General features: G+C 42.3%; 1 protein-coding gene across 1 annotated transcript in view; it reads left to right on the forward strand.

Annotated features, from left to right (window-relative positions):
* The window catches only part of plekha6 (pleckstrin homology domain containing, family A member 6), a 93,513-nt gene that overhangs the window by 66,939 nt on the left and 3,681 nt on the right, over positions 1-22,893 (forward strand). Inside the window, exons 14-24 of the mRNA XM_056273327.1 lie at positions 11-160; positions 1,375-1,470; positions 2,122-2,233; positions 2,359-2,498; positions 7,244-7,319; positions 8,104-8,207; positions 10,758-10,916; positions 11,776-11,928; positions 12,370-12,503; positions 13,306-13,454; positions 18,329-18,440. Of these exons, the coding sequence (XP_056129302.1) occupies positions 11-160; positions 1,375-1,470; positions 2,122-2,233; positions 2,359-2,498; positions 7,244-7,319; positions 8,104-8,207; positions 10,758-10,916; positions 11,776-11,928; positions 12,370-12,503; positions 13,306-13,454; positions 18,329-18,426 (1,371 nt within the window). The 3' untranslated portion in view covers positions 18,427-18,440. The remainder of the gene's footprint in view (positions 1-10; positions 161-1,374; positions 1,471-2,121; positions 2,234-2,358; positions 2,499-7,243; positions 7,320-8,103; positions 8,208-10,757; positions 10,917-11,775; positions 11,929-12,369; positions 12,504-13,305; positions 13,455-18,328; positions 18,441-22,893) is intronic.

A 22,893-nucleotide genomic window follows, 5' to 3' on the forward strand; every position in this document is an offset into this window, starting at 1 on the left:
TTATTCACAGGACAGCCTAGAGGGTGCGCTGGTGGCCACACACCAGGAGATGGAACTCTACTGCAGCCAGCCCCTGGCCATGGATAAACTGCAGTTCAAGAAGGAGACCCTTCAGAAACAGCTCATCAACATCAGAGGAGAGCTGTCGCAGGCGTCCAGTGTAAGATGTTTGATCAGAAATGTCCATTTTGAGATATACTGCTACAGATGCTTTTTCGGTTCTCCTATAGCCTAGATAAGTCAGTCTACATCTGGATGACTGGCTCAGTGATATCAAGATAGTCAGTTTGCTGCCCTTTTATAAAGCACTTCCTTTTATAAAACACTCGTAAAACTTGATTTCTAAAGATTATCAGGGCTAAAGCTGCTATAAGGAGATTTTCCCTCAATCCCAATTTAATGTAGACGCCTCCATATGACTGACAATCAAACGATTAGCTATTGCTACGTGCATAATGATTCCAGATTGATTCCAGATGCTTGTCTGCGGGTCGGATTCCCTGCAACGTTTGACAAAACGATTTATGGCACGCAGACGAGATACATAGCCACAATTAAGAGACACATGACCTCATCACAGTATAGCTTGCAAATAGCTATTTCTCCAAAACGCCACTACCTCTCCTCACCTCTTTAAAACAAACACACAAGCGACCAGTAGATGAATGTGGATCTAATTTGACAAGAGGTGACACTTATGCAAAAGGAAGTCGTTCTCTGTGAAACACCACTGCTTCTGTCCACAGGGGTGTGCAAAGTCAACAAAAATCCTTGTAGCAGCTTTAAGCACTTTATTACTGCATTTTAAGCGCTTAGTATGTAATGGTTATCATTATAAAACTTTGGGTAACACTTTAGTATGGGGAAGATAAAAAAACTTAATTACTAGTGAATTAGTAATGATCAAGATGTCACTTTAGTATGGGGAGCATATTCTAAGTAACAAAAACTTAATTTACTGTAATTTAACACTATTAACACTTGTAGTTTTGTGTTTTGTTATGTAAGAACAGAGCATATTCATTACGTGTTAGTAAGAGAGAATAACTCTTCTTGTGGTACTACCACCTTATAAAGTCCATACTAAGCAAAGCATATTGAGATGGTACTACTAATAAGCAATCATTCTGAGGTTATAGAGGGAAAACTCAGTTAATGGCTTACTGGTTGTATAATAAGGCCATGCAGAATAAGGCATTAATGAGTGCATAATAATGACCAATTAAGAACCAATATGTTGCTAATTTGCATGCTAATAAGCACCTAATCAATGGTGACTACGTTCCCCATACTAAAGTGTTACCAAACTTGGTTTATCAAACATCATCAGAATGGTCAAAGTGATAAACCATGTTACCCACGTGTTGCTTTTAGGCATTAACCACCACACGGATGGAGTTTGAGGCGTTAGAGGACGAGGCCAACGCTATACATGGAGACCTGTGGGAGCAACTTAATGCGGGAGGGCAGGTAAAAGCTTGCTTTTTTCAGCATCAAGACACAAAAGAAGTCTTGTAGACTAAGTCAAAAACTGCAGCCAGTCCTCAGTTTTGTTTTTTGTTCAAAACTACTCTGTTGCCAAATAAATGTCTGTACTTTAACAGAAATGTAATTATGCAGACATTAATTTTAGATTTAAAACTTACCATCAGTCAGTTATAAACCGGTCAGTGCTTAATATCAGTTCTGTCCTGGCTACTTTCTTTTTTAAAGAATGCAACACCCACACTGACCTAAAAAGAAACTAAAACTACCATATCAGTAGTCTGTAATAAGGGAGGGGGTATGAATCCTTTATCTTTCTTGTATAACTGCTGATGATCACATTTTTCTCTTAAGAAGTCAAGAGCCTTTTGGAGGGACATTTATTTCTCTCTGGTGTAAGAACATCCTGTTAAAAAGTAGGGCGTGCTGACATGTTTCATCAGGGTTCAAGAGTAAGCGCATAACCATTTCCTGGTATCTCTCCTCTTTTACTGGGGCTAAGCAACTTAAGAAAACAAGATCGTTTTCAGCACTCAGAAAATTCCATCCCCATCTCTTCTCATCTCTTTTCTGTCCATCTCTCACTGTTTTCTCTCTCTCTCTCGCGCTCACTCGCTCACTCATGGGATTTTGCAGAGCGAATTAGTTCACAGGCACATCCAGAAAGAATTCTGGAGGGTCCAGGACGTGTTAGAGGGATTGCACAAGAGTAATTCATCCAGAGGCACTGACACAGCCAAGCACAGAGGTATGCACAAAACACAGCTGAAATACAACTGACAAATGGGGAACATCAGTGTCATGATTGTTTACAATATATTGACTCCAACTTCTTCCTTTCACTCCACCCAACCCCCTTTTGCTCTTCAACAGTGGCCAGCGGTGCGTCCGGCTCCTTTAGTACCAATAGTCCAGCCAGTCCCCTGAGCTCAGTAAGCCTCACCAGCCCACTCAGTCCTTTCTCCCCAGTGCCCGGCTCCCAGGCCTCCCCCACCAAACAGATGGGCCCGGAGGTAAGCACAGGATGCACTCAGCCGTGGCCCAACACCAACCCAGAATCTGACACCAACAACTACGTTGACTTTAACACCAACCCCAGAGTCTGTAGAAGTTTAAGTCCTAAACCTCGTCCCAGGTCATTTTTAGGCCCCCATGTCAAAAGTGATCCCAAACCTGATGCCAAACCTACACCAAGACCCAAAAGCTACATGGATCCTAACTCAGACCTCCATGCAGAGTGTTTAGATTCCTACACCTCCAAAACCCATGCCAGCCAAATAGAGATCGAACTCACCCACCACAATAACCTTCCCCATCCCCATCAAGCCCTCCAACAAACCCTGGTGGAATCCACAGAGAAAATAGAGCCTGTTGCAGAGGACACAGACCAAAACCCAAACAGCATAACCAGCCCAACCTTAACCCAGAACACGAGTCCAGCCAAAGCCAGTGTTAGAGAACAGACCAGGTTTGTCGTGAAATACCAACACTCTGTCCACTCAACCAAAGTAACCGATAAGAGTTTAGATGCAAATAAGTCACACCCTGATATGCAGAGTCACAATAAGTCTACTTCAAATGCACCCAGTCAGCATATTATGAATGACCAGAGAAAAGACCAGAGAAACTCCCACCAGCGTCCCTTCCTAGCTAGCCACCATGATGGCTTCAGATACCGTTCTTCCAAAAGATATTTCTCCAGCCCCGAAACACAGCCTCTGCTATTTCAAGATTCTTATAAGGCTAACCTGTTAGCACTTAGTAATTGCCAAGAGCTTCATACAACATCATCGCCAAGCACACGTTTCAGGGATGCCAGCCCTGAAACCCAATACCATTATACATTAGCTTCTCAGGCCCGACTTCGATCGTACGCAGGTGCCCGGCCACTCACCTACCCCAACAATCAATTTAACTTTGGCAGTAATGAAAACCAAATGTTCTGCCAGGTATCAGAACCCAATTCATCCAATAATAAAACCTCAGGTAAAGTCTTTATGCAAACCAATCTTTAAACACAGTGGAGAAAATGTAGCACGGTTCATCGATATCCACCCATTTGTACTTGATCTGCTGAGCAGTCCTAACTCAGTCGATGACCACATGCTGGGCTTACGTTTTACCCAAGAAGTAAACATCATCCGTCGGCTAGTTTGGACAGCGAAAAACCAGTTGAAAATGTCCTTGACACCATTTAAAGAAGTTTATACCCTTATCTACCTTGTCAGTGGCCTTATTTAGATTTGTCTGGGGACATCCTCCAATTTTATGAATTTTCATGTTGGGGGGGGGGGATGGCTCACTTCTTTCTTTTTTTTTTTTCTTTTTTTTTAGCTAAAAATGTTTTTTGACCAAAACAATCTTCTTGCTCTTTTAAATCTTTATGGCAGATGATTCATGAACGCTTACCTGGAAGTCAGTACATCTGACTGAAGTTTCCCTAACGGTTCCAACATACTGTTTCCTAAATCAAGAACTTAGACGAGCTGACTGAATGTTTTTTAAGTTAATTGATTTTTTTGTTCATGAAGTAATACATTAGATTTGGTTAGCGTAAAATAGGAGTGCAAAACTTTGATGTAAAATAATAATTTGCAAAGGAGATATAAAACATAAATCATAAAGAATATAAAGTGTTTATGAGAATAACCAAATAAGTCATAAAGCATAGAAAACAATAGAAAGCTCGAACAACAGTCCACATTTGGAGCATTTTACATGAACTATGTGGACGTAAAAGATAATATTAATGAATTAAATTACAGCATATAGTGTGCTGTAGCACTAGTCATCATTGGAAAGGACTATACAAATGGCAGATAAATGTTTCTTATATTGATATCATATATATATATATACACACACACACACACACACACATATATGTAGATGCAATACATACATACACAGATAATGCACAGAGCACACAGAATGCATACGTATATTATAATGTGACAGTGGCTGGCACTACTACAAAGTACAGGGCACACGCCAGAATACAAGTATTAGACATAGAAAATACTAAAAGACTTGACTTTGTGCAGTTTGCTGAAAAAAAATAAAAGAAACAGAACGGTGAGCTGGTAAGTGCAGCAATACCTGATGTCTTATGTTCATCCGTAGCTTGCTAAAATGCAGATGGTATTTATTTGGTAAAAAAAAAAGTTGAGATGGTTCTCATGAAGGAGTGAAAAATCAAAAAAGAGACAGCTAGTTACGGTCTCCCTATAAAGTTGAAATTCACTGTTCACGTATCTATGTATTGTAAAGAAGTGTAATTAATTCGACATATTCACATCACGGTGAATATAATGCAGGGGTTAGTGCTTTGTTTTCCCCTCTGGTGGCCTGCATGAATATGCATATAGATCCATTCTCGCTTTAAGAAACAGGAATTTCATTGGACACCTGTGATCTTTCACCCCTAACTCTTTATGGGGGAGCCATGGCTCCATTTCACAAAATCATTCCCATGGGTCCTTTCTGCTCTGCACTCTTGCCTGGCTTTTTGTAACTCCTGATGCACAGGGCTTTCTCTTCCTCCAACTTGTCCTCCTCCTCCCTCCACCCCCCACCCACCCCACCTTTACTTCCTCCCTACTGCCCTTCTGGTCATATAGGACATTGGGCCCCCACGGCCTCCCCTACCCAAATCCTATTACCCCCTGGAACCCTCCTCTACCTACCCTCCTTCCATTCCCCCTCTGCCCTCTGACAGCGCCGCCTGGCTACGCAGCTTTGGCTTCGATGATGGTTACCTTGATGACGAAGACACTCACAGCAGAAAGGTATTTGGGGAAAGGAAGGTGTTTTGGCTCCCCTGTCCAGTGTGGTAGATTTTACTGGATATAAAATGAGCATAATCCACAGTAGAAAATACACCATGGTCAACAAATAGTCTACTAGTATGCACAAGTAGACTTTTGATTTGCCAAAACTGATATTCAAATATGGGATAATTTGTGAAAAAGTTGTAAGCCTGAATAAATTCACTGATATTTAGAGCAAAAATTCACTTAATTTTAAAAATGCATGTTGTATTTGATGCTGCTGAGCAAATTTTCAGAAAAAGGTGTTTTTGTATTTGTGAGTCAACATTTTTGTTAACCACATGGCATATGCATTTTTTCCTCTTTTGTTTTGTCCCACAGCAGACACATAAGGCATATTTATGTATATTAAAAGTATATTTATTTAAGATACCTGGAAAGGGGACGTCCGGGTAGCGTAGCGGTCTATTCTGTTGTCTACCAACTACGGGGATCGCCGGATCGAGTCCCTGTGTTACCTCCGGCTTGGTCAGGCATCCCTACAGACACAATTGGCCATGTCTGCGGGTGGGAAGCCGGATGTGGGTATGTGTCCTGGTCGCTACACTAGTGCCTCTGGTCGGTCGGGGCGCCTGTTCGGGGGGGGGGAACTGGGGGGAATAGCGTGATCCTCCCACGCGCTACGCCCCCCTGGTGAAACTCCTCACTGTCAGGTGAAAAGAAGCAGCTGGCAACTCCACATATATCGGAGGAGGCATGTGGCAGTCTGCAGCCTTCTTCGGATCAGCAGCGGGGGGTGGAGCAGCGACCGGCATGGCTCGGAAGAGTGGCGTAATTGGCCAAGTAAAATTGGGGAGAAAAAAGGACAAATCCAAAAAAAAAAAAAAAAAAGATACCCGGAAAGGTTCATTTCCATTGAAATGTACAGATACTGTACATCTAAATTTGTGGAAATGGAGTTCAACGTGTTATTGTTTTTGCCAAGTTTGGCTGGTCTTAACTGACAGACCCTGCAGATGTGCTTACACCTTGTGTCACCAAATACTATGTGATCTTTGGTGAACTGGTATTTGTAACCAATTGTTCTGAGTATATTTGTGTGGATCATTTTTGCAGCTCGTCTTCTGTGGAGTTATTTGCATTTTAGTCCAAAAAAGTCCTCCAGTGGGATAGCCACAGTCAGTGAAACACATCCTTTAAAAATAGCCCTAAACCATGACAATAGTGTTCGAACCTTTCATAAGTCCATTTCCCAAGGCACACTACCAACCATCCTCTTCATCTGCTTCATCTGTTCCATCTCGACTGCCTTTGGTTTCCCTCCGTGTCTCCAGCTCACCTTCTGTTTGCCTTGCCAAAGTCTTTATTCCAGAAGTGATCACCCCCCCTTCTGCCTCTTCCTAGTGGCTCTCGCCTCTTGGAACAGAGGCCACATCGGTTGCATGTTGTTTTAATCTTCAGGGTTGTTCAGCCTGGAGTGAGTTTCAATCAATTTATAAAATTTCAAAAGTTTACAAAAGTGTCTGCCAGAAATCTAAATTCAAACCGCATTTCTGGTGCTTGTTCAGTGCTTTTTAAAACATGCCTTCTAGCTTAGCAACAAATAATACTTTTTCTTTCTGGAAGATGTGCCAATATTGGGCTGAGACTGGAGGTGTGGAGTTCTCCACAATTTTTTTTTTTTAATCCATGCTCTCTATGTGCCTGTTTGTGTAGTAACATAGTAGTAATGGTGCCATGCTAATTCCATTGTCTGTGAAGTATTGTGTTGAATGTATGTGTGCTTTTATGCTGTATCTGCTCCTAGACACTGGAGTATTAAGTCAGATGTGTGCTTTCTGCCATTACTGGAAATAACTCAGCTCATTGTTATGCATACTGATACGTTTTCTAATGCGTTCTCTGTCTCTACGGCCATAACTGATAGCACTGTAAGAAAACTTACTGTTTTGTAGACAGCAGTAAAGATTGATTTTTGGGTCTTGCAGCCCAAGTTTGGAGAACGGACCAAAAACAGTGAACTGCAGGATCAGGAGCAGGAGAGACAGTCCAACATAAATAAAGGTACGTTCCCCAAGGTAATGGGGTTTACATGTGAGATTTCACACTTAAGACTATTAATAATGTGACAACTTATATAAACTTTTCATCTGAATAAAGAATGTCTCTAAACTGACAGTACAGTAGCATGCTTCATAGAGCAGTTCATCACAACGATAATTCATTCCTTTCAGTATATTCTCTAAGTCACATATAAAACCAAATCTCTGGGCGACCAAGTAGCGTAGCGGTCTATTCTGTTACCTATCAACACGATCGCACAGATTGCCGGTTCGAATCCCCCTGTTACCTCCGGCTTGCTCAGGCGTCCTTACAGACACAATTGGCCGTGTCTGCAGGTGGGAAGCCGGATGTGGGTATGTGTCCTGGCTGCTGCACTAGGCTTCCTGTGGTCGGTCAGGGCGCCTGTTCGGGGGGGAGGGAACTGGGAGGAATAGCGTGATCCTCCCACGCGCTATGTCTCCCTGCTGAAACGCCTCACTGTCAGGTGAAAAGAAGTGGCTGGTGACTCCACATGTATTGGGAGGAGGCATGTGGTAGTCTGCAGCCCTCCCCAGATCGGCAGAGGGGGTGGAGCAGCGACCGGGACTGCTTGGAAGAGTGGGATAATTAGCCGGGTACAATTGGGGAGAAAAAAAATCCCTTATCAGTTTCAGCATTCCATCACTGTTGAACGATTATTATATTACTAAACCAAAGAGATTTAAAAAAAAAATATATATGCCAGAAGATTTAAACTTGATCCTCTATTAGAAGGTCTAAATTTGTTTATTCTGTTCCTGGCCAGTCGGCATTGTTCCTCCCAGGACCAAGTCACCCACAGATGATCCAGACAGCTGCTATGACGGTGTCCCACGTCGCAATGGCAAGTTGCTGAACGGAATCTCCAGGGTAGGTGAACCTCTACACTGCAAATGATGAAGCGTCACAATCGACCAATTGTTGGTTGGTCCACTGACCCACCAACAAGAGGGCCCATACACATAGTAACCAATTGCTAATGTCCTTCATCCATCCATCCATCCTTTATCCAAACCGCTTATCCTGCTTTCAGGGTCGCGGGGATGCTGGAGCCTATCCCAGCAGTCACTGGACAGCAGGCCCCCGGGGACCCTGGACAGGCAGTCTGACATAAATTGCTAACGTCCTTCAGTCGGTCTGGACATGTTGCGTGTTTAAATTACAATTTACAATTTCATCTAGCAGACGCTTTTATCCAAAGTGACGAACATCTGAGAGGTAGTTGGCTTGAGTAACATTAGGAGTCTAAGCCACGGACTTACTGGGGAGTCATCCCAACCAGGGTTTGCACCCCCGGTCTCCGGCGGGAAAGCTGGCGTGCTTACTTACTGAGCCATCCAGCTGTGGCTCTGAATGTTTTGTCATGTACTACATAAGACTCCATGGTATACCAAAGGCCTGACATTTAGAAGATATTTGAGACCACTGGCTCCAAATCTGGTCACAGATAGACTGGAGAGGTAAGCCTGTCGAGGGGAGACAGTTAGCATTAGCACCCCAGGCGGTAGCCATGACAGATGTCAGAAAAATTGTCATGCTTTTTTTAGCAGATTAGGGAAAATACATACAATGCTCAGTGCCTGTACTGTACCCGAGATGTTTCCTATTACAGAGACAAAGTTTTTAAAAAACAAAATTAATCAATGAATGAATGAGTTGAAGTCAAATTAAATCAACGGGTATTTTCAGTAGGTTTTCAGGAAAAGGACTCTATTATTGGTCTGTCCTAGCAAAGGTAACCAAGGAGCATGAGAGGAGGGCAGGACTTGACAAAGAGTGAATTGAGTTCATGTTTAGATATAAAGCAAGTTTTTAACCCCCAAATTCTTGAGTAAGGTCACTAATAGTGTATCAGCTATATCTGTTAGCTATTTTTCAGTGTCAAATATAGGAGTCAACACCATAATTGGTACGCCATCATTGCAGCTTGGCATAGACTAAAAAGATTTCTCTAAGTCTCAGTATCCGGTTGGGAAGGATGCAACACCATTTTCCTATGGCAAATTCATCATATGTGTTTTTCCATGCCATTAGTATAGGTTTTACATTTATTCATTCACTAAATCTAAATTTTGTAATGTCTTTTTGAACCTCTTATTCTCCCCTTGAATAAAACATGCTGGTTTCAGGGGGTGTAGCACATTGGTCCCCCCCCCCACACACACACACAAAACTATTTACATACTGATGGCCTGCTTGGGGAGTATAGCAATTTGCACCCGACTTGTAAAGCAGGCTTTTTCCAGGGGTGAGCTGATGCAATTAGCAGGTCAACAATAGTGGTCGTTTTCACTGAAACCCACGAGTGACATTACCGCCAGGGTCAAGTCTGACTGGCTTGTTTGGCCCAGTAGTATTCAGACAATGTCTCACCGGCACATAAATAGCATTTAATACTGCTCAATCTGTACCAAAATTAGCAAACTCAATTCTCTGGAATAAGACTCCTTTAAATGTGCAGTGGTGCACATGCTGATCTTTTTACATGTCCCTTTCAGCCCATTTCAGCCCCGGTGCTATACGACGGGATCAGCAGCCTCCAGGAGAATGTTCGCTTTAGGTGTTTGATATGTAAATCAAAGTGTATTTCCATTTAAATAGAGTAAGAAACCCGTAATATGACACTTACTGAAGCCCATTTGATAAAATGGTTGCGCTTTATAATGAGTAACTGTAAATAGTTATTGATAAATTAAAACTAGGTCACTTATAAGTTCTAACAGCACACTTGATAACATTAGCATGTACTTATCAATAACTATCCTCTATTTTATAATTGTTAATCATAACATTAGAAGCCTGAAGGTTAAGTTTGAGCACAACATCCAAAATGGTTAAAGTTAGGACAACGTTTGGTCTTGAAAGTCTAGTCTGGTAAGGGATAGGTTCTGTTTAGATAAAAAAAAAGGAAGAAGACACTAAGTAGAACATTCAAAGATGTATTAATAAGGTGATCATTGATATTTTTCAGTATATACTAATGTTAACAAGTGTATTATAAGAGTTTATAAGTGCCCCATTACTCATTTATTAATCACTACTTAACTGTAAAGCTATTCATTATAAATGGTTACTGACAATTTCTGGATGAACACAAAAAAAAATGCTGCTATCATTCATTATTCATCATATATTGTTCATAATATATTGTTATGGAGAAATCTGACTGTTGATAAAAATCGGAGACATAAGATTAGATTCAAAATGTTGAGTCAAGATGGAAAGAAACTGAATGAACAGTAAAAGGACAAAAGGAGGTAAAGGATTTTGAATCAACACAAACAAAACTGTTCAGGGAGAAAAACCACATACACCAAATCTGAAAAGCAATGGCTCAAATGTTTATCTTAACCTGCAGGGCAACCACAATAACTTCACACAACCTGAAAATGTATTTTTATGATACTGTGTTCTCCCAAGGAGCGTCCAAAGAGTGCGGTGTTCCCGGCGGAGATGAAGTCCAAGATGAGCGTTGAGGAGCAGAATGAGCGTATTCGCCGAAACCAGAGCAGTTCTGTAAGGGACAAGAGGCGCAGCTTAAACCTTTCCGGTGGCCAGTCTACATCCAGCTACAAAGTGGTATGTAGAATCCTTCCGCTGGGACATGTCGACAATGTGCTGTTAGCGTGATCGTGGAAAAAATGATCAAATGTAAAAGAAATTATCAATTTGTAATTTTTCTTGTTGATAAAAATGTAATGGAATCGGGCAACCAGGTAGTGTAGCGGTCTATTCCATTGCCTACTAACATGGGGATCGCCAGTTCGGCGCCTGTTCGGGGGGAAGGGGGGGGGGGATAGCGTGATCCTCCCATGCGCTACGTCCCCCTGGCGAAACTCCTCACTGTCGGGTGAAAAGAAGCGGCTGGCGACTCCACGTGTATCGGAGGAGGCATGATGTGATAGTCTGCAGCCCTCCCCGGATCTGCGGTGGGGGTGGAGCAGTGACCAGGATGGCCCAGAAGAGTGGGGTAATTGGCTGGACACAACTGGGGAGGAAAAGGGGGGGGGGGATGGGGGGGAATATAATGGTCAAACTTGACCACTCTTAGAAAACTTCTATGTGAATCTTGCTCTAATTCACACCACATGAGCCTGTTAGTATTTGAGACATAAGGATGAGATCAAATATGCTGTGAGAGGTAACCCTGATAACGTGTATGGCAGATGGCAACCCTTTTGATGTTTTTTTTAACTCTCTTCAATCTCTGTCTCCTGATTAATGCCCCCCTCCCCTCCCTTTTTTCTGTTCTTTTTCGCTCTTTTTTTATTGTTTTCATGGTTGGGTTGATTTATTGATTGATTTGCTTGCTTCATAAACATGTTCTTGTTTTGTTTTTTTTTCATTCTACAAAATTTTTAATAAAAAAATGTATATATAAAAAAAAGGATGAGATTTTTATTTGCATTGTTCAGACCATTTCTTTGTGTGTGTCCAGGTACGCAGGCGGTTGACAGCCCACGAGGTTGATATTAAGGATTTAGAGGCAGCGGTTCGGGGTGAAGGAGTGGAGTCCCCCAGGGAAGAGATTGCCCGCCTAAGACGTTTACAGATCGAACCAGACCACTATGATGTGGACATAGGTAAAGAGGTGAGATAAGCAGTGCATAATGGGACTGGGGGCTGATGACATAAAATGTTCCTAACAACATGAAGTGTAGTCTGACGCATCACATGTAACATGTGTGCCCTCCTCTCTCTCTTCTTCTGAGCTTTGTTGCTTCGTGTTGACAAATTAACCGATGCATTATTTTCTTAAGAGCTAGATTTGAGATATATTTTTTTGGAGAGAGAATAAAAATTACTGCTATTGGGATGTTTTCACAAGTGCTCCCTATATATAGTAAAATGACTCATACACAAGTTCACACTTTGATATTGTGTACAAAAGTGTGTGCCGAATTGAGTAATATAGCTATTACATTTTTCCATTCATGAATTTTGTATGTATGTATATGCTTGTCCATATATGTTTATGCATGGTTATTCTTTATTTATTCTTATATCCCTTTCTTTTTTGTTTTATTTTTAGCTAATGGCACCAGACAAAGTTCTGATCCCAGAACGCTACCTGGACATAGAGGACCGTGCTCCTCTGAGCCCCGAGGAGCAAAAGGAAAAGCAGAAGAAAGTGGAGCGGATTAAGACCCTCATTGCAAAATCAAAGTATGTTTTGGCTCTGGTACCCCTCACAAGTTACTGCTCTTTGCACAAGGAATAATTTGGCAGCCAAAGTATCTGATTCATAAATTTGGGCTTGATGTTATAATATGGCCTTCTTTTCAAGGCCAGCATTACAAACCTTAGTAAGGCAGTGGTAATTGCAGCTTACAATGAATTACATAAACGCATCCGACCTTATTTAAAGTGAGTTCAAATACACACTGTTTCAAGAACTTTATTGTCGTTGTGTCAACCACAAAATGGTGCATGCATAAGAGATAATATAAAATATCAGCAATAAAAAGTACAGAGTCTAAACAATATAAATGCAAAATATAAGCAGTATAAGGTATAACATACAATACAGTTAATGAGAAAATACAACTTATGAGGTGCAGTAAAGGTACGGTGGACAGATATGAAGTAACATGAGTAAATATTGCACGTGCCCAATGGTGGCAGCACATCAGTCTCGTTGGACTGAGGAGACATCTGAGTTCATTAGTGCCACAGCTTTTGGAAAGAAGCTGTTTTTCAGTCTCATTGTGCATGTGTGGATTGAGCTGAAGTGCCTACCTGATGGGAGGGAGGGGCTGAAACAGATGGTGTCCAGGATGTGTAATGTCTTAATATTTGGTTAGATTCTGTCTTGGTATTTTCTACTCTCCATCTACTAATTAATTCCCTACTGTATCATCTATGCCCTTCTCTCATCTTTCTCTCTTTTGTTACACCTCTCACCTGTATCCTTGTTTATTTGGGTTTCTGCTATCTTTTCCCCCCTTTCCTTCTGGCTTTGCTCTAGCCTACAAAATGTGGTTCCCCTGTTGGATGGCCCAGTGGAAGGAGGTGGTCAGGCGAACTCAGAGCAACAGCTCCAGGAACAGGAGAAACGCATTGAAATGTCCTGTGCCCTCGCCGCTGAGGCCTCACGACGTAGCCGCCTGCTATCAGGTAAGGACTGCCTTCACGCAACCATTGCTAACCTCAAACATAACAACCCTTTCCCACTTAGCCATCACAACAGATGCACCTCCATCGAACTGTAGTTATACGAGTGATGCAGTTTCAAATAAAACTGAATGGAATCGGGCGTCCCGGTAGCATGGCGGTCTATTCCGTTGCCTACCAACACAGGGATCAAATCCCCATGTTACCTGCTGCTTGGTTGGGCGTCCCTACAGACACAATTGGCCGTGTCTGCAGGTGGGAAGCCAGATGTTGGTATTTGTCCTGGTTGGTCGGGGGAACTGGGGGAAATAGCGTGATCCTCCCTTGTGCTACATGCCCCTGGCGAAACTCCTCACTGTCAGTGGCTGGCGACTGCACATGTATCAGAGGAGACGTGGTAGTCTGCAGCCCTCCCCGGATCGACAGAGGGGGTGCAGCAGCAACCAGGATGGCTCAGAAGAGTGGGATAATGGGCCGGGTACGTCTGGGGGGGGGGGGGTAAATTAAAAAAAATCTGAATGGAATTGCCAGATTTAGAAAGCCAAACTTAATTAAAGCTGCAAGCAGTGATGAATGGGCCCTTGCACCTCAGATTTATCAGAGGGGAGTAGCAGCTGTGGTAATGCTAGTGGAGGTTGGTTGACACTGCTATGAAAGTTCTGGATTATCGGACATTTTGTGTGTGGATAAACCACTATCACTTCTTACGGCCACTATGTGGTGCTAGAAAACACGCACTAAATGTACATAATGTTGCTGCATATCAAATGTAGAGCACATACTTTAAATTTCATGTAAATCAAAGGAAGTTTATAACATAGGGCTCGACTTCTTGTTGCCAGTAAGTAGGTGGTGCTACACAAGTGTGCCATTAATGCAGCAATACACTTAGTGGAGGTCGCCTGACATGTATGCATTTTCATGCATGTTGGACACTGCATGTGAGAACACCCACTATTTATATTTCATGTTGCTGTATATAATGTGTAGACCACGCTATGTACATTTCATATAAATCAAGTGATGTTTGTCAGATAAGGCTGACTTCCTGTTGTCAGTAAGTGGCGCTATGACTATCACACTTCGCTCCCTGTTGCCAGTAGGCGCCACTACACAAGTGTGTCTTTAATGCAGCGATACGTCTAGTGGAGGTCGCCTGACACGCATATAAATTTTCATGAATAACAAATGTTGCATGGAGTTAAATATCACTTCCTGTGTCCACTATGTGACGTAACAGAACACCCACTAAATTATGCGTCAGTTGATTTATATCGTGTAGCTACACCATGTAAATTTTATGTAAACTGGATGAGGTTTGTCAAATAAGGCTGACTTCCTGTTGTCAGTAGGTGGCGCTATGACTAAAACTCAATATGGGCATGTAGATTTCGACAGGCCTAGACTCTACCAAATTTTGTACATCTACTTCAATTTTAAAGATGGGGGCTTTGAAAATTGTTAGGGCCAATTCGCCCCTCAGCCCAAGACCCAAAACAGATATCAGCGTTCCCCATTTCTGATACACGTGCAAAGTTTTGTACGTTTTCGAGCACCCCTTGCACCTCGAAATGCGTTTGAATTAAGAAGAATCTCTACAAATAGGGCCAATACAACATGGCCTTCGCGGTGCTCGGTGCTCGGGCCCTAAATATTGAAAAGTACCATACAATGAAAACTGTACTATTATTCTTTCTAAGTCTTATCTGCACTTAATTTACAAGTATTTACTATTTTGGGCTGTATGTTTGTGCTGGCGCAGAGCCAGCAGTGGCACAAACGCAGGCTGATCGGCAGTTTCCTCGAACACGAGGCAAATTTTCCCCGCTTGCGCCCATTTGGTAATTTCATGACTCGAAAGGAACACGCCTGCACCAAGATGGGTGTAGTGGTGCAACTGGGGATGTATTAATACAGATCCGCTAACATAGTACAATTTTGCTGCCCATTTTGGCCTGAAATTGCACTTCCGCCTCTGCTGGCTCCGACTGTGTCTAAGTGCAGTGAACTGTTTTCATGTCGCAGTCTAGGCAAGGATGCATGGAAATATCTATCCAGATGTGCTGTCAGATTCAGAAAACTTCATTAATCCCAAGGGAAATCGTTTCTCTAAATGCTCAGAAGTACACAATGGATGTTTAATGGATGTTGGCTTATGAGTTTCACCGCATAGAAACAAATCCCTAAACCGATGGCAACAGCTAACTGAATGCAAACTAACGAAATAAGTTAATCAGAAAAAAATAAATGTCTGTGTCTCTTGAATTTGATGTGAATCATTCAGTCAATCATTTGATGTGCACTCATGATACAGAAAATTCAAACTTGACTTGGCTAAGTGAATGTCTAATGGCCAAATGCCTTTCTATTGAGCCTTAAAGTTTAATTAAGCATTAAACAGATTACAATTGTGCAGGAGGCAAACATTACAAACACTAAAAATGTTTTTAAAAAAAACTGCTGCAGAAAAGCTTGAATCCCATTATATAAATGTTTCTAAAGTTGTTCAGTGAGCTCAAGTCTGTTTCTGATATGTGCAGTTTTGTGCGGCCACCTCTCTGTTGTTCAGTCACCATATATTCGAGTCTAGACTTTGATTTTTTTACCTCTCAAATTATTTATTGCTGACTATATATTTAATTTACCACAAACCTACATCTTGTTCATGTCAGTTACTGGTGCTGTTGGTTTATATCTGAAATCACGTTGTCATCACGCAGGAGTCCGTTCATACAGCATCATCCTATAGTTGTAAAAACCAAAATGACAACCCCCCCACCCCCAGAAATGCTGTATTTTTGTCTTTGGAGAAACATTTTGTTCCTCTGTTCCACTTAGGTTTTCCGTAGTGAATATTTTCTTAAGCTGTGTACCCAGAAGACAAATCACTGTAACCAGTTCTTGGGCCAATCATTTAAAATCAAAACAACATTTGAGTTTTCTTTGTACGTAGAAAGGATGTGCTACCACAGTCAAAACTCCTTTTATTCATTAAAAACTGGAGCCCAAGCTTGAATAGCTTGACCAAAAGTGTCTCAGGCATTCTTGCACTTTGTTTTTCAAGGCATCTAAAGGAATAGTGAGGTCTACTTGGAAATGTTAGAGTAGGCAAAAAACCCAGTACTGTACACATCTCGGTAAATGCAAACATGCAAAATGTGGAATGTGAATTGAAGAATGTCCATCCACAGAATAGGCTTAAATGGTTTAAATTATTGCAGCAGGCAGAGAAAGACATTTCTCTCTAGAGCGTTGCTTCTCAACCTGGGGGTCAGGACCCCCAAGGGGGTCGCGAGATCATTTCCGGGGTCACCAGACAGTTGTGGAGAAAACAAGCATGAAACCATCCAGACCCACAGTGCACCTGATGTGAAAAATATAGGTGTACCGTCTCTTAAATTGCTGTGCCGTCACAGTATAAAAGGTGGTGCGCTGTGCACTGGCCCCCAGGATACTTTGACTTCTTAGAGAGAGCAATACAGTACTAAACATCTGTATGTTTAGCAGGTAATAATAATAATCATTCTTCATATCACATTGAATGTCACAGAAATTGAACATAAATCATTGTCAACTTTAACCTTTAACTGCATTCAATTTATTGTCCTATGATTCACCTGAAGACATACGTCAGTAATAACAGCTTCTGTGCAAATAATAGGGATACATTTTAAGCGTCAGTTTCTTAAGAGGACCCTGGGATCCAGCGGTCTTTGGTAGCTACTGTGCGTGGCAGAACGGTTGTCAAGAAAATTGAAGGACGGCGAGGACAACAGCAGACTAATAGCAGGTGCAGTCCAGAACAACAAGGTTAATATATCAACGACTAACATTTAGTAGGATGCGCTCGCACATGAGTGACCACAATTTGCGACACATAGCCTATGGCGGCAGTTCCGCGGGAAAAAATAAAATAACATATTTTAGACCAGTGAGTAATTTGCCTTAGAATAGATTTTATTGAGTGTGCTTTTAAGAGTCCAAGTGTGTGTTCACCTGAGGTACCGTTATTTCAATAAAATCCAGAAACACTAAAGCCAAACTAGAATTAGTTGTTGTTCTGTCTGTGGGCAGAGCAATGATCTTCCTGTGTGAGTTCGGTAGCGTTCATGTGTTATATTACAGTAATACCTCAACAGTCATGGGAAGACAATTTATGAGCAATCGATGTGTTTGCATCAGGGTGTTGCGAGTTAAATGCCCCAGTTCTATTGGGGGCAGGGGGTGGTGCAAACACCAACCTAATTATTCTGGGGGGTTGCGGCTCGAAAAGGTTGAGAACCACTGCTCTAGAGCTGTTGCTAAGCCAAGGGCTTTGGTCTCGCCCTCTATAGTTTTTTCTTAGCCTTACCCCAGTAGTATCTATACATTTACGGGATTTTAATGCACATTTTTAGGACGCTCAGAAGCACGTTTTGACTGTAAACTATATGCTATGTTGTTATAAGCAGGAGTTACTATTGGATAATCTCTTGACAGACAGACAGACCCTGCTTGGTCTTGTAACTAGAAAGTTACTTTTGGTTTGTGTTTGACTAGGTTAGTAGAAATACATGAGGATATTTATTTTTATTCAAAAGATACCAATATGATGTGTTGAATTAAACAAATCATGCTAATAATAGAAATAAACTGTGTGCCACAAATGAGGCCTTAGATTTTTAACATCTTTGTTGATTATGGAAAACCCCATGAAACATTTTTCCTGACATGAAAGTATGAATATATTTTTTTCAATGATCACATTCAGTATGTGATAATCCCTCTACTTGAAGCTGTTTAGCTCAAATTCACTTCTTTTAATTTGCTCACTGTGGTTTAGCTTGGCACATTGCTTGTTTTCACACTCCTCCCCGACTCCCTCCATTCCATTCCAGCCCAGTGCGTCCCAAGTCCCCCCAACTCCCCGATAAGCCTGGCCCCTTCCCCCTCCTCTGCTGACCTCCCCAAGTCTGCCCACACCATGAAGGTGTGAGTCTGTAAATAAAGGTGAGTCACCCGTTCACCACACCATGTCTGCCAATCATAACTCCCCACCTCCCAGCCCTTTTAGTCCTGCTCGATACTTTCACGGTGCCTGTTTCTCACCGTCTGGTTTTGCACAAGTTTGCCTCCATTTTTGTTTGTTTTGTTTTTTTTAATCTAATTTCATCCTGGCTGCTCTTGCAAACTGTCACTGGGTTTCATTAAAAAGTACACAGTTGTGAAATAAATGTAAACAACAGCTGCTTAGAATTACATATAAGGTCCTGTTTTCCCCTTGATTCGTCAGCCTACACGTGGCAAGGGGAAAGGGACAGGAGGTAATAATTTGTGAATGAATTCATGACTATAGCCAAGTGAATCTTTTTCATGTTCACCACACTCCTGTTTTGCACACAGTATTTTTGCTGCAGAGATTAGTCAACTTTTAAGTTTTTCGATGCTTTAAAACACCAGTTACAAACTCTCATGACAGATTTTATTGACAGATAAATGGCCTGTAATAATCTACTACTACAACTACTACTTTCGGCTGGCTGCTACCGTTAGGGATTGCCACAGTAGATCATCAACTTCCATCTCTTCCTGTCCTCTGCATCTTCCCCTGTCACGCCAGCCACTTCAATGTCCTCCCTCACCACATCCTCAAACCACCTCTTTGGCCTTCCTCTTGCCTGGCAGCTCCATCTTCAGCATCTTTCTTCCAATATACCCAGCATCTCTCCTCTGCACATGTCGAAACCATCTCAATCTTGCCTCTCTTGTTTTGTCTCCAAACTGTCCAACCTGAGCTGTCCCTCTAGTATACTCGTTCCTAATCCTGTCCTTCTTCGTCACTCCCAACAAAAATCTTATCATCTTCAACTCTGCCACCTCCAGCTCCTCCTCCTGTCTTCTCGTCAGTGCCACCGTCTCCAAACCATACAACATAGCTGGTCTCACTACCACCTTGTAAACCTTTCCTTTAACTCTTGCTGGTACCCTTCCATCGAAAATCACCCCACCCACTCCACCCTGCCTGCACTCTCTTCTTCACCTCTTTTCCACACTCCCTGTTACTTTGAACAGTAGACCCCAAATATTCAAACTTATACACCTTCATCATCTGTACTCCTTGCATCCTCACCTTTCTGCTGTCCTCCCTCTTGTTCACAATATGTATTCCGTCTTGCTCCTACTGACTTTCAATTCCTTTTCTCTCCAGTATATACCTCCACCTCTCCAGGCTCTCCTCAAACTGCTCCCTGCTCTCATTACAGATCACAATGTCATCCACGAACATCATAGTTCATGGAGACTCCTGCCTGATCTCGTCCATCTACCTGTCTATCACCATTGCAAACAAGAAAGGGCTCAGAGCCGACCCTTGATGTAATCCTACCTCCACCTTTAACCCATCCATCATTCTTACCACACACCTCACCACTGTCACACAGCCCTCATACATATCCTGCACCACTCTTACATACTTGTCTGCCACTCCTGACTTCCTCATACAATACTACACCTCTCTCAGCACCCTGTCATATGCTTTCTCTAAATCCACAAAGACACAATGTAACTCCTTCTCTATACTTCTTCATCAACGTTCTCAAAGCAAATATTGCATCTGTAGTGTTCTTTTGTAGCATGAAACCATACTGCTGCTCGCTAATCATCAGCTCTCCTCTTAACCTAGCTTCTATTACTCTTTCCCATATCGCCATGCTGTGGCTGATCAACTTTATACCTCTGTAGTTAATACAGCTCTGCACATCAGCCTACCAGTATACTTCTTCTCCACTCCTCAGGCATCCTCTCACTTTCCAATATTGTGTTGAACAATCTAGTTTAAAACTCACTGCCATGTCTCCTAAAAATCTCCATTCCTCCACAGGTATGTCATCTGGACCACCCGCCTTTCCACTCTTCATAGCTGTCCTCACTCCCTCATTGCTAATCCATCACACTTCCCGATTCACTATCCCCGAATTATCCAACCTTCTGTCTCTCATTTTCTTCATTCAACAGCCCCTCAAAGTACTCCTTCCACCTTCTCAGCACACTCTCCTCGCATGTCAGCACATTTCAATCTCTATCCCTCATCACCCTAACCTGCTGCACATCCTTTCCAGCTCGGTCCCTCTGTCTTGCCAATCAGTACAAGTCCTTTTCTCCTTCCTTAGTGTCCAACCTCATACAACTCACCATACACCCTTTCCTTTGTCACCTCTCGCTTCACTACGCCACATCTCCTTGTACTCCCAACTACTTTCTTCATCTCTCTGACGATCCTACTTCTTCTTTGCCAACGTCGCTGTACTTCATCATTCCACCGCCAAGTTTCCTTGTCTTCCTTCCTCTCTCCAGATGACACACCAAGTACCTTCCTAGCTGTCTCCCTCGCTATATCAGTAGTAGTTGCCCAGCCATCCAGCAACTCTTCACTACCAACCAGTGCCTCTCTTAACACATCCTTGAACTCCACACAACATTCTTCTCTTCTTGATCTCTAACGTCATCCTACAGACCACCATCCGATGCTACATAAGATATAATCCACCTGTATGCACCTTCCTCCACTCTTCTATGTCACCGTGTTCCTCCCTCTTCTTGAAATACATATTCACCATAGCCATTTCCATCACCATCAGCCCTTCCACATTCCTCTCCTTGACACCATACCTACCCATCACCTCTGTTCCCTTCACCAACTTGCCCACCGAAGTCTGTCCCAATCACCACTCTCTCCTCCTTGGGTACACTCTCCACCACTTCATCCAGCTCACTCCAGAATTCTTCTTTCTCTTCAATCTCACACCCAACTTGCGGGGCATATGCGCTGGTAACATTCATGATCACACCTTCCATTTCCACTTCGTACTCATCACTCTGTCCGACACTCTCATCACCTCCAACACACTCTTGACTTACTCTTCCTTCAGAATTACCCCTACCCCATTTCTCCTCGCATGCATACCATAATAGAAGAGTTTGAACCCACCTCCGATGCTCCTGGCCTTACTCCCCTTCCACCTGGTCTCTTGCATACACAGTATGTCTACCTTCCTACTCTCCATCATATCAGTAAGCTCTCTCCCTTTATCTGTCATAATGCCAACATTCAAAGTTCTAACTCTCAGCTCCACACTCCCATCCTTCCTGCTCTCCTGCTGCCTCTGGACATGCCTTCCCCCTCTCTTTATCCTTGGCCCAACAATAGCATAGTTTCCACCGGCACCCTGCTGGCCAACAGTACCGGTGGCGGTCGTTGGTAACCCGGGCCTTGACCGATTTGGTATGCAAATCTGATTTATGATCCACATACTTGATTTGGCAAAGGTTTTATGCCGGATGCCCTTCCTGACACAACCCTCCCCATTTATCCAGGCTTTGGACCGGCACTAAGAATTCACTGGCTTGTGCATCCTCAGTGGCTGGATTGTGGCCTGTAATAATCTAATGTCAATAAAGAGAGTCTGTGCAATTTTTCATTCCCGTTTTCATTTCTATTTTCCATCTGTTGCCAAAGGGCAAGAGCATAGTGGAAAAAAGATTGAAAAAGAATATTTATAACACAGTGAGCTGTTACCAGGTATCCATGCCTTACCAAGGATCCAGGTCATATTATCGACATTTACCTGCATCGTTAAAAGCATCATTTAAATTGAATTATTGACATTCTAGGCATCGATCAAATCAGCGCCTTTTTGTTGATTGAAATCTTCAGCTCCAGTACATCCAATGATGTACTGGATCTTCGTTTGACCCGATGCCAGTTTCTTCAGAAATGCTACCATTCTTCTGTGGAATTAGAGTTTGTGTGTTTTTTGCTTTTTGCACTCACATTTTTCATCCATTCCAGCGTTACTCTTCACTGTTGTTTTGAATCTTTGAAAAAAAAAAGTGGGAAGGGGGTGGGATATATTAAATTGAACTGTAGACATACTCTTTTTAAGGACAACTCGATTTTGGATGTATCCAATTTGGTAAAGATAGGCAGGTCCTTTACCTGCCTCTGTTATTGTGGGAAAAAAATTAGTAAATAGTATAAATAGTAATAGTATAAAAAGTAAACTGCCATTCAGATTAGTTGTGTGTATGGCTCCTTCCAAGAAATTCAGGAAAGCTAATTGAATGCAGAAACCAATGAAGAGAAACTGCCTTTTTGAATTCTTTGGGTTGTATATCCTATTTCATTCTCATATTTGGATGGAGTTCTCTTGGGAAGGTTTTAGTCTTAATTGATATGTGGAATTCATTTTGGTCAGAATTACATCCACACAGTGCAACTAGGTCCTGTGCAAAAACATCACATTTACACTTATCATGTGGTTTGTTGAATGCATTGTGAGAAAGCAGATTCCTTCCAATAACAACTCTCATACACTGTGGTAGTATCTACTGCCAGCAGAATAAATCTGCCACCAACCGCCCTGCAATCATGAGTCAGCATCTATCTTCACCCTTGTGGTTGTAA

The sequence above is a fragment of the Lampris incognitus genome, chromosome 2 (genome assembly GCF_029633865.1).
Source record: "Lampris incognitus isolate fLamInc1 chromosome 2, fLamInc1.hap2, whole genome shotgun sequence".
In the NCBI taxonomy this organism is placed as follows: Eukaryota; Metazoa; Chordata; class Actinopteri; order Lampriformes; family Lampridae; genus Lampris; species Lampris incognitus.